The sequence below is a fragment of the Mesoplodon mirus genome (assembly GCF_964341445.2).
Source record: "Mesoplodon mirus genome assembly, chromosome: 2".
Taxonomy (NCBI): Eukaryota; Metazoa; Chordata; class Mammalia; order Artiodactyla; family Ziphiidae; genus Mesoplodon; species Mesoplodon mirus.
Window position 1 is genome coordinate 13616895 of NC_138977.1, and position 12580 is coordinate 13629474.

At 43.1% G+C, this 12580-nt stretch overlaps 2 protein-coding genes across 3 annotated transcripts in view; one reads left to right on the top strand and one right to left on the bottom strand.

The window, feature by feature from the left end:
- The window catches only part of MAML3 (mastermind like transcriptional coactivator 3), a 439331-nt gene that overhangs the window by 211975 nt on the left and 214776 nt on the right, over positions 1–12580 (top strand). The window lies entirely within an intron of this gene.
- On the bottom strand, positions 6005–7396 carry LOC309815232 (Golgi apparatus membrane protein TVP23 homolog B-like). The gene is made up of 2 exons (XM_082641893.1): positions 7085–7396; positions 6005–6846 (listed from the first exon to the last, which is right to left on the bottom strand). The coding sequence occupies exons 1-2, from the start codon at positions 7374–7376 to the stop codon at positions 6479–6481; spliced, it is 660 nt and encodes a 219-aa protein (XP_082498019.1). The 5' UTR covers positions 7377–7396; the 3' UTR covers positions 6005–6478.

Sequence of the window (12580 nt, forward strand, 5' to 3'; positions counted from 1 at the left end):
TGGCGGGGCAGATGTGAAAGTGAAAAACAGAGAAAAGTAAAAGAAACCGAAGCCCAGAACTTAAAAATAGAGGGTTTCCCAAAACTTTTGCTTCTTGAGTGAGAAATAAATTTAAATCTTGCATCTGATTCCCCTGATCTTCCCGACTTAGCTGAGGCAGAAAACCAATCCATTGCCTTATCGACTGGGATCACTAGCCTGAGGTTAGGGACCCACCGTCGTCTCTGAAGCGGGCCTGCCTTCTCTCTGCGGCTATATTATCCCTCTATCATTTTTGCGCTCATTGCCTTTGATATGGTAATGATCTTGCACAAGAAAAGCCTTTTTTTTTTTTCTTAATATGAGTGCTTAAGGAATTAAAGGTGAGTGAGAGGTGGAGGGTGTTACGAGGGATGGCAGTTTGTCATTAAAAAATAACTAAGTTTACCCCTTGGAATAAAAAGAGAAGAAAGGAAGATAAAGGGAACCCAAGTGGGAGGACAGGCAGGTGTCTCTCGGGGGAGGCAGGAGCCGGGGTTCCTAACAGGCTGGCTCACGGCCCTTCAACGTTGCGTGCGTGCTCCCCCGGCCCCTCATTGATTTCTCTCTGCCCTCCAAAGACCTGGCTGCAGTTAAGCCTTGTGTCCTCCCCGTGATGCCGAGCCGAATCAGATTTTCCTTTTAGTTGTTCGATCACATTTTCCTTCCTTGAGCTTCGAAGGCACACTTGGGACCCTCTAGTAATTGCCTCCCCGCACTGAACTGCTGATACCTTTATTGGATTGGCATAGGGTTTCAGAGGACTGTGTTTAACATGCAGTGAGCCGCAGCAATGCAAACAGCCCCAGTGTTTAAACAAGCATCCATTAGGCCAGGAAACAAGGCGGTGCCAGCCCATTCGGTGCTCTGTAGTGCTGGCAGCTTGAGGTGCGCAGGGCAGCCGGGCCGCTGGAGCGGGGAGAGGGCAGGCGGGGCGGGGAGGCGGAGGAATTGCAGTGTCAGGGAAGGAGCAGATTCTCTGCGGAAGAGGGGGGTGCAGGGTCGGGGTGGGGAGGGAAATGTGGCTGGGGACATGTGCAAAGCTCATTAATACCTCATTATGTTAGAACTGCAGTCTCCCCGCAGACAGGCGGTAACATTTGCGGTGCCAGAGGAAGAGCTGTGGGAAAGCAGCACTGACCCCCCCCCCCCACTTTTTGTTGCAAGCCCCAGCAAGCTCCACACACTTGCTTTGCACCGAGGGAGTGGTGGTGTTGAATTTGGAGACAAATGAGGAGTAAGAAGAAAAGAGGGCAGGGGGATTCGGCCTGTGGGGTGTGGGAGGCTGTACTGTCAGCTGCCGCCACCTGCCCTTATTGGTGTGGGTGGAGCAAAGGGAAGGTGATAAAGCAGATAGAAAGAAGGTTCTGGGGGTGGGGGTGGGAAGAGGAGGTTTTGCTTTCTTCAGATCCGACCTGGCTGGGCCCAAACCCTTCCAGGCTTCACCCCAGGGATTTAATCCCCGTGTGCCATAGCTCTGTAGCTCTGGCCGGAGCTGGACCCTGCTCCTCACTCACCCCCCGGCAGTAACCCCAGGGGCTCCAGCACTGAGACAGAGGCCTCATGGGAGGAAAAGTTGGAGCCATGTTCTGTAGAAACTACAACTTTCCTGCAGACGCTTAATCCTGCTCTGTTAAAGGATCAGGTGTTTCTCTCTGCCCTGAACCCTTATGTGTCCTCTATCCAGAAGTGAAAGGTGGGTGATAGCCACTCTAGCAAACAGTTACACAACAGAATGGACCACAACACAATGGTGTGTGGATTTTGCATCATGAAGGCCCCTTAAGGTAATTCATGTTCCAGTCCTTTGAGAATATCCCATTTCTGCCTTTTCGTTTTCTTTGTTTTGTTCTTATTTCTACCTTAGAATTTTCTTTCTGTGAACGTCCAGCATTCGGGTTCTGTTTCTAGCATAAGTGGACACAGACACACCCAGAGGTCCACAGGGACATCGCCCATGGACACTCAGCCCACGTGCTGGAAGCAGTGAGGAGATGAAGCAGCACGTAGCCTTGATGGATGTCCTAGGAAGTGACAGGGCCGTCTTTCAAGTATGGTTTGTGAGGACCTTTATGGTCACACTTCGTTCTGACTTAACACAATATTCCATAAAAATATGGATTATCCATTAACTTACAGAAAGGCAAAAGAGTTAATTTCATCATTGAAAGCCATTTGTATTCCTTTTGGAAAAAAGAAAAAACAAAACTAGAGTCCTGTTGGCCAGTAGCTTGTTACGTACAATGGTGCCTGTAATGAACATCTAAAAATAAATGTATTTGATCATCACAACCAGGTTTATTTAGGTTAGAAATAGAGTTATGGCTACAAATGCTTCTGAGGAACATTAAACCAGGCTTTTTACAGTGCGGCCTCTATAGTAAAAATAGTCAAATTCAGGCTCTGTGTATTAAAATCTATTATTCTTTCAACTATGCAGCTTTGACAAATCAAGCAAGAGTCATAAGAACAGAGCTAGGAAATAGTTCAATTGCTATACTTTCATAGCCATATATAAGAAAAAACATGCCTTATGCTGTTTACATGTTGACTTTCCCAAGCTTGATTCCATTAAAAAATAAGGCAGGACAAAAAATGAAGAATTGTTACAAACAGTAGACTACTTCTAGACTTAACTTCTGTATGTAACCACGGCAGGTCCCTATTGTGGGATGTATGACATCCCACAAGATCTTGCCTGTTTTAGACTCACAAACTTAGAGAATGAACTTATGGTTACCTGGTTGGGGGGGGAAAGGGAGGGGGGAGGGATAGACTATGAGTTTGGGATTGACATGTACACACTGCTATATTTAAAATAAAATGCCTTTCCATGAAAAAAATAAATTAAAAAAAAGTAGAATAAGCATTAAACACTTTAAAAATAAATTTGCCTGTTTTTCCTGGGCTGCTCCTGTCCCTCGATCCTTTTCAGTGGCCTGAGCAAGACCCTCACAGATTTGTCTTCTTCACCCTGTCATTTCCCAGCATCTAAACTTTTCCATCTTAGATTCTTCTGCTTTCCTTTCTAGGAAAGAGAATGGAAGTTAAGTTTCATCCAAACTTTCTACCTAACCAAAAAATTATAACATCCAGATTGCCCATTTGAGGAGAGAAGGAGAGTGATATAGCAGAATTACAGTTCAAAGTAAAATGGGATTTCAATTTCCATTAAATAGAAAAAGTGAATTCCTAGCTCCCTTCAGGCTCTTGCCATGAATAAAAACTTAAAGTGAAATATCAGAAAATCAAGGACGAGATGGAACCTAACGAGATGTTTCCTTCCCTTTTCACCCCCTTCTCCAGTGGAGACCATATCTAAATCATCCCAGATGGCTGTTCTATTTTTAAAGAGCTCCAGAAAAGGAGATTCTACCACCTCCTCAGTAACCCATTCCAGCATTTCTTGTTCCTCTCAGCCAGAATACTTTTTTCCCCGAGAGCCCTAGGAGGAAGAAGAGATACGCTATCCTAGGTTTAGGGACTTGGGTTAGTCCTCTCTAGGATTTTACCCCTCAGTGGACACTCCGAGGCATGGGTAATGTCTTTCTTCAGTAAAAAAGGTTGTTTTTCTCTAATCTTTAGCTTTATATTAGTGAGCTTCTTGGGGGCCCATGGAAAATCCTCTAGAGGGCCTGCTGTTTACACAGCCCTGTCCTAGGTAAGAGGACAGGCAGCAAGGAAGTGGATTCATTTCAGTCTAAGAGAAGAACAAGGTCACGCACAGCTGCAGAGCTGACCATCTGGGACAGATGTACTGGGACATCTGTACTGGGATGTACTGGGACAACTGTACTGGGACAGGCTTGTTCATGCACTCACTCACCCATTCATTCTTTCATTTGGGAAATACCTACTGACCTCAACCAGGGGCTAGACACTGGGCACAGACACATCAGTCAACAACGTGGACTAGGTCCTTATCACCAGTGAGCTACACTTGGATGGGGGAATAATACCAAGTCAAAAGTAAGAAGCATAATGGTTATACATTGTGATAAGGGGTGTGAAGGAAATAAAACAGCGATGTGCTCAAGCGTAGGTGGGGTGAGGCTAACTGAGACAGCATGATACTTGCGCTGAAACCTGAAGGATGACCAGGAGGTAGGAGGGGCAGGTTCAAGGCAGAGGGGAAACAGGTGCAGAGGCAGCGCAGGAGGAGAGGCCCCGGTGGCCAGAGTGTGGTGGAGGAGGGAGCCTGGCCTGCCATGGGCTTGGAGACACCATGTCATCCAGCGATTCCAGGCCATGAGGGTGACTTGAAGAGAATGGGAATCTAGAGAAGGACCTTAGGCAGCAAGACATGCTCTGATGAATGGTTTTAAGCGATTCCTCTGGTGGCTCGTGGAGAATAGATTGGAGAGACCGTAGGATGAGAAACAAGGTTAACCGGTTAGGTAGAGAGCACAAGAGGCCCGGGGAGAGGCGAGGGTTGGGTGAAGGCTGTTGGGGGCGGGGGAGACTCAGACAAGGAGGTAGATGGGCGGACGGTGTGCTAAAAACACAGACGCTGCATCCAGGCATAGGTTTGCTCCGTTTGAAGGCAACAGAATACATAGAAATCAAAAGTTTTAAAGAAGTAATTATCCCCTTTATAAAATGATTCACCACAAGGATCTAATACATGTAGTAAGGGAAGGAACGTGTGTATGTGTCTTTGACTATAAATTTTAATAAGACATATAAAATCTTAATAGACAGATCATGGAATTCGAAGGAATCGTAGAGGTCATTTTCCCCTACCTTCCACCCAATAAAGAATCCCTTTTACAAATCCCCGGCAGATGAACATGCAGCTTGGTATGAAAACTCAAGGGACAGGAAGCTCAATAGCCTCACAGTGAAGCCCTTTCTATTTTCAGAAGTTCCTCCTTATAGAGAGGCTGGATTCTTTCTCCCCATGATTTCCAACCCTTGATCTTAGTTTCATATCAGAGGAGCTACATTAGATTAAATCTAATCCATTTCCTACATGGCAATGGTCAGCTAGTTAAAGAGGAGCTCTGGCATTCCTACTCCCCAGTTCTTCTCTTTCTCCAGCAAAATATACTTGGTTCTTCATCTGTTTCTCACGTGATATGGTTTCTGGGGCCTTCTGTGCCCTGGTTATACCTTCTTGCTGCCTGATGAGAATGAAGACACAGAAAGAACCAAGCCCAGCCTTCCAGCTGCCAGGAGTATAGAACATACACAGTCCCCCTGGATCTGGAGAATGTACATTCACTACTGTAACCTGGAATTACAAAAACACATGGCTTTGAACTTCGAGGAAATCAGGGCTGCTTATAAAACAGGTTCCACCCAACCTGATCTGTTACTGCTAACCTGTAGGAGAACTGTTGTTATGCACCTTTAACGCTATCATGCCAATAAGATACATTCAGTTAAGCAAAACATATTCAAAAAAATTTTAACAATGTATAAATACAATCACAAAATAATCTGCCGATTAAAACAAAATTTACAGTACCTACAACAGAATTTACAGATGCGTACAATAGTTTGCAGATTGTTACATATATTGTTTTAAGAAATACCATTAATACAAATACATGATTTACAATATCCCCATTATAGCAAGAAAAAAAAAGATTCGTAAAATAAAACGTCTTTTAGGCATTTACAATGCCAAGTATTGAAATGATTATTCTCACTATGACATAAGAATAATACTCTTTTAGTGGTAAAAGATAGACTTCATTAGGCCAAGGACCACTGAAGAGCTTCTGGAAGGTTCCAAAGTAAAATCTGGCTATCTTTCCCCCAAAATAAATAGAACAGCAGCAATGCCTACGTATCCCATGAACATAAACTATGAAAATTCCTTTTATATTAACTGGGCCTTAAGTACGTGACTCATTACAAATAAAAATAAACAAAATTTTAGAAACTAGTTAACACCAATAGCCCAAATTTGGTTTTTACCTTCCTGTAAATGCCTAGGATAAGAAGTTTCATCATGAAGTATATATTAAGTGTAAAATTAACAATTATTTCTAACTCTCTATATAAGCCAAAGTGCTCACTCTTACCATGGAAGCAAAACCTAAAATAATCTACAGAAATAGTATGTAAACACAGAGAGTTTTGAGATAGACTAGGAACATCCTTCTTGTTCTGTGGATCAAAATGCAAAGGTCTCCATTCCATATGGGCACGAACACAAACACTTTTGTTAATTTAACACACAGATCTTACACGACTATGTGCATACACATATGTACACCATGAACCAAATATTAACAATGTTTCTAGCTACACCACACCTTCAAGCCCCATGTGCTAGAAAGTAAAAACTTAATATGAAAACTACTTTTCCTTTTTTTTTAAAGTAAACTTTAAAATGGAAAAACAAACCCAACACTCCTCTTTGCAATAGGTACTGAGTTCTAAAGGTTCAGAGTCAAGACACCCTTCAGTTGTTCCCAGTGGAAAGAACACACAGGCTCCCTCACTCTCTTCAGGAGGTCTGATCGTCTCCAGTGGTTTGTCTTAAAAACTGCTTTCCAAGGTACGATGTAGCCATGCTGGTTAAATTCTTCCTGCTGCCCACTTTGCACCTGATGTAGCCATACAGGTTGGCCCCTTGCAGCACCACACCCATGATAACCACCGCCAACCACTTCACTCTGAAGGAGAAGAGGGCACTAAAGGCAAATATTACCCACAGCACCGGACAGGCAATGAGTCCTAACCAGAAGATTCTTGATTCAGCCTCTGAAACAGTTTTACTGTCTTGAGGAGAGGCCTTCCTGGACTCAAACACCCAATGGCTTTTTCCATCTTCATTAGTATGATTCCACCAGCGCAGGCCAACCATTAGTCTACCTGTGACATTCTTTTTTTTGTTTGTTTTGTTTTATTTTTTTGCAGTACACGGGGCCTCTCACTATTGTGGCCTCTCCCGTTGCGGAGCATAGGCTCTGGACGCGCAGGCTCAGCGGCCATGGCTCACGGGCCCAGCTGCCCCGCCACGTGTGGGATCTTCCCGGACCGGGGCACGAACCCGCGTCCCCTGCATCGGCAGGCGGACTCTCAAGCACTGTGCCACCAGGGAAGCCCCTACCTGTGACACTCTTGACTGCCCAAAAGTCACATGACAACAACAAGATAATTGTCACCATACAGGCAATAAAGCTGCTGCTGAACAATTCACAGAGAAGATAGACTATAATGGCACTGACTCGAAAGAATAAATGGAAAAATGATGCCACTGGGTGTCTGATTTTGGATTTTTTTGGTCTACTAGTTGTCTCCTCTTCTGCATCAAACAGTGAAACATCTTCAATGTCATCATTACTGTCCTGCTGCAACATGGCAGTCCGCGCCAGCCTGTTGTTACACTTTTGGAGGATCATGAACCACACTGAGAATCTGATGAAAGCTTTAGATCCTCTCTCCTGAGAAAAAGGGCATACAACCACAAAATTCTGCATGCAATTCTTGGGGATTCTTAGAGATCCTAAAATCCATTTTTATGTAAACCTCAAGTTAAAAAATCAGCAGTATTCATGTTGTGGAACCCTGGTTCCATCATCTAAAACTGTATATTTGCATTATCTTTATCCTTGATAAAAATATTGAACAGGGGGAAAAGGAACACCCACTTGGAAATCCCTACTGGTCACTACAGAATCATTAGTAGAAGAGGAAAGTTACAGGAAGTCTTCAAGTGGCATTGTTGGATACGTTGCTTATGTTACCTCGTTTAGTGTATACAGTCATCTTCTGAACTACAGAATATTATCCCTGTCTATGAGGAAAGTGAAATTGAAGTGAAGGATATTAATAAAGAAACATAAAGAGAATTACAGAGATCCAGGTGAAGGCAGTGCCAGTATAATGTGAGTTTTTACAGCTCCAGAGGTGAACCATGGTTGATGAGCAAGTTTGGTTTCCTGGGAAATGCGTCCTTGTGTTGGTGCCTTTGTAGAGATATCCCTGGAGAGTGGTCGTCCCTGTGATTGGTCATTCCCATGGCCTACGTGGGTGGCATGCCATGCTCTTTAGGATCAGACTGGGGTTGGGTTAGTGGCCAGTATGTATCTCTACCTGAGCAACTCAGCTGCAGAACTGTTCTGAGAACATCTGAAAGGACTGCAGCCCTTACAGGAAATCCCCTTTCAGACAGTACTTCCTTATGTGCCAGCCGCCCACTGCAGAGAAAGAGCATTTCTGAAGATGCCTCCCCTCTTTCCCTATTTCATTTGAGAGCCACACGCATTTCAGAATAGTTTGGAAATAAGAAACACATTCCATTCACAAGCGGAGAGGCATGAAACTAACGGAAAGCATAGGCTTTGGAATTCAAGTCTCAACTCCCTCACATGAGCTGTGTGACCCTGGGCAGTCTGTTTCATCTCCCGGAGCCCTAGTTTCCTCATTTGTATAAATGATGTTTATTACCTTGCAGGGTCGATGTGGGAATTGAGAGAAAAGATTTGGGATTTGGCTGGCATAGAATGGATACATGATGAATGTTTGCTACTTGCTGGTACCTTGGAGGAGGGCTTAAATTGTTGGGGCCCGTCTGGGTAACAGTAGATTTGGTTCAGCAATACCATCAGGCTTACCCGGGTTTGGACCTGGATCCCCGAGCCATTCCAGAGGAATTCCTGTCCCCGTACCCACCCCTCATCACCATCAAAATTTTGCTTAAGGTAAAGAGGAAGTGTTCACCATAAACCCATCCTCCATGTGAGGTGCCATGTCACAGGGGTGTTTAGAGGACCCCGCAGTACTGCTTAGTCCCCAGCCTCTCAAGGATACCGGATGTCGTGGTACCTTGGGTGTGCACATGCACACGTGCACGCACGCACACACATACACATCTCTGAGATGAAGCAGTATGTGAATTTTCGCAGTTAGCAGACCTCCGTGGTAGTTCACGTGGACATTTCTGAGCGAATCCTTGGTTCCACAGTAGTAAAAAGCAGAACTAAATACTGGGTAGGGCTAGTACTGCTTATGGAAGTTCTCTGAGACTCTATCTAAAAGTCAAGTTTAAATAGAGAGATGGGGCTAGCTAACCTCATCATTCTGTGAGTCATTAGATGTGAACTAGACTTGGTCATCTCCCTTTGCTAATAAGGAAACCGGCTTAATTAACTGAAGGAAATTAACTTGAATCATTTTGCAGCATGAATCTGTTTCCCAAGAGGGGCTGAATTCTTCCCTTCCTGTGAGCTGATGCTCATTCGGCAGTCAATTCAAGAGGCTGTGTCGGCGCGCTGTTGCTGCCAGCTGACAGATGTAGTATTTTCCTGATCAAGCTCCCAAGCCTTTCTCTTTGCCCCTTGAACAACTGAGCACAGAGTAATAAACTACTTAGAATGATTTTGCAACATGGGAGTCATTTGCTTGTCTTTGTATTGTGGGAGTCAAATGCCTATTCTCAGTAAATATAAGCCTCCCAATTGACTTAAGGTAATTGAATGATTTTAGATTTATTGTGTATATACTTTTCTCCATAGCCTCTGATTCTAAGCAGGCATAAAATCACATCAGGAAAACCTGAGTTTGGATATTTGAGTTGTTTCATCTGAGTTAAAACCAAAATATGTGGAAACTGGGTTATCAATTCCAAACTTGGATTACTTTGTGAAACCTCACGTTTCCAGTGGAGCTGAAGGTAATGTCTTTCTTCAGATGTTACTCTGGGGCAATTCTGCAAAGGACAAGGAGAGAAAGATGTTTTTGACTCTATTCCAGGTTGTTTCGTTTTCCTTTTTAACTGATTTTTACACAGTATATGATTGTCTTTCCCAATTTGTTTTGAATTCCTCTCGTCTGGCCCTAGGTGTCTGTTGTGGTTGGGCCTGGTACAGTTTGCTTAGGCGTTTGGCTGTGTTCTTTCCTTTCCTCGCGCTTCGTTTAAAGGAGGTCTAAGCTCACAGAGTAGCTGTATTTCTAGAGAGACCTGCCACCTTTACAGGCTTTACTGTGGTCATTTTCTTTTTCTTTTTTCTCCTCTCTCCACAGTATGGTTCTTTGTGAATTAAAATCAAGGTTCCTGGAGCTAGAGGTAGGAACAGGGCATGGGAAGCCTGGCCACATTATGATGAGTAATAATCATGACTGTCTCCCTCTGCTGTCAGCTCTTCCAGACCGCTCACGTCCTATTCATCTTTGTATCCCCAGCTTCTCCTGGGGCGCCTGGTGCATAAATGATGCTCAGTGAGTGTGTGTTGAAGGAACAAGCTAATTTTTGCAAATCCCTTTACAGTTTATAAAGATACTCCACATAGCAACGGGGGGATTGTTTTCAAGACTTCAACAAAAAACTGTTTCCTCCCTCAGTTCATTAGGATTGTGAAATTGCTTTGGAATTTTGGAACAGTGATACTTTTACTGTGTGCATTTCACGACAAGCCAGAGTCTAATTGCTTTTTTTTTTTTTTCTTAATGCGAGGGGCTGTGGAAGGGGGTGAGAAAGGAGGGAAAGAGTTTGTTAACTGGATACATTTCTTGTCAAGAAATTTAAAACTTGAGATATTTCTGGATTTTTTTTCTTTATAACCGCAGTTTACAGCTCTTCCTCTTTTACTAGGATGTAGGTGAATTTTAACAAAAGCAAGAGGTATGTTTTCAAGGGAGGAGGACAAGTAGGCAGCGAGGGAAAGACTTTGTTTTTTTGACTTGTGTCTTGACTTGGCAAACACTCAAGGTTATCCTGCTCAACCAAATAATCCATATTGCTGCCACGTCAGCCATGGCCGAGCTCCCCTTACACGGTGCGCCAGACGGACTCTTCTTTTGGGACATTTGAAGGATTTCAACCCTTGTCTTGTGCTTCAGTCAGTGGCAGTGCTGACCCTATACCCGTCAGCTCTCACAACCACTGTACGTCCGCCTCTGGCATAGACTCACCCAGGATTCATAATCAAGCAGCTTTTATTTTTTTGAATTGAAGTATAGTTGATTTACGATGTTGTACTAATTTCTGCTGTACAGCAAAGTGATTCAGTTATACATATATATATTCTTTTTTTAAATATTCTTTTCCATTATTGTTTATCACAGGATATTGAATATAGTTCCCTGTGCTCTACAGTAGGACCTCGTTTATCCATCCTGTATATAATAGCTTACATCCACTAACCCCAAACTCCCACTCCATCCCTCCCCACCCACCTCCTCCTTGGCAACCACAAGTCTGTTCTCTATGTCTGTGAGTCTGTTTCTGCGTTGTAGATAGGTTCATTTGTGTCATATTTTAGATTCCACATATAAATGATATCATATGGTATTTGTCTTTCTCTTTCTGACTTACTTCACTTAGTATGATAATATTCTAGTTGCAGCCATGTTGCTGCAAATGGCAGTATTTCATTCTTTTTTATGGCTGAGTAGTATTTCATTGTGTATATATACCACATCTTCTTTATCCATTCATCTGTCAATGGACATTTAGGTTGTTTCCATGTCTTGGCTATTGTGAATAGTGCTGCTATGAACATAGGGGTGCATGTATCTTTTTGAATTATAGTTTTGTCTGGATATATCAGGCAACTTTTTCTTAAATGGCTTAATCTCTAGGCACTCGTCACCTTAATGCTGACTTTTGCCATAAAACTCGAGTGTAAAAGTAGGAAAATATTTGTACTACTGTTTTCCCGAAATCATTGGCACTTAAAGACCAAAGTCAGCAAAAGCAGACAAACTTAAGAATTTAAAAAATTAGAAAAGTCTTTGATTTTTACAGATGAAGCAAGAGCCATACTAAGACTTACAGCCCAGAAAAAAAATTCAGGGGAAATGAATCAGGATGTCCACTGGCTGGATCAGTGACAGCATTCATGTGCAGCATTAGAAATGATGCTGGTGCCTGATACACACACATAATAATAATACTGTATCTTATGCGATGCAGCAAATCAAGTGAAGTGTATTCCTACCATTATGCTAAAGTTGTATTTACCAGAAAAATTTTATACTGCTTCAGTTTTTACATTTAAATCTAAATTAATTAAAAATTTAATTAAAACTTCAATTTCATCCTTGCAGTAGCTGCATTTCAAGTGCTCAGTAGCCACAGGTGTCTCAGGGCTGCCTTCTTGGACAGCATAACTAGGGACAGCAAGGGAATGAGAACCTATTATTAGGGGACCAGGCACTTTGTTAGGTACTTTCAAAGACATGATCTCAAAGCAGTCCCATGTGTTATCTACATTTTATATAAGGAGACAAGCTCACTGAGATTCAGTGATTTGTGCAGAGTTGGACAGTTAGTGAGGGAGCTGGAAGGACAGCTGTTAATCTAAACCCAAAGCCCATGTGTGTGCTGTGCTGATGTGGCCATTGCTGGTTGTAATGGTATATACCACTGAGCAAGAGATAAGGATGCTTTCCTTATCTCCCCACCTCCCTGTAAAGTTTGCAAGCCTCTAATTGTTTTAACAAGCTTGTCTGAATGAATTCAAGAAGAATTCCAGGTAACGACAGCCCCGAGGTATTGCTTGTACACATCTACTCCATGTGCTTCTCCCCTAAGATTCTGAGATTTCTTTCCTCCCTTGGTTCTTAGAAGCATACAATTTATCTGTAGGCACCATTTGTTCCT

Excerpts from the sequence above, each read along its gene's own strand:
- LOC309815232 (XM_082641893.1), bottom strand. The coding sequence starts at position 7,376 with ATGATCCTCCAAAAGTGTAACAACAGGCTGGCGCGGACTGCCATGTTG. Across the intron at positions 6,847-7,084 it reads GGCAGTCAAGAGTGTCACAG|GTAGACTAATGGTTGGCCTG; the intron begins GTAGGGGCTTCC and ends AGAATGTCACAG.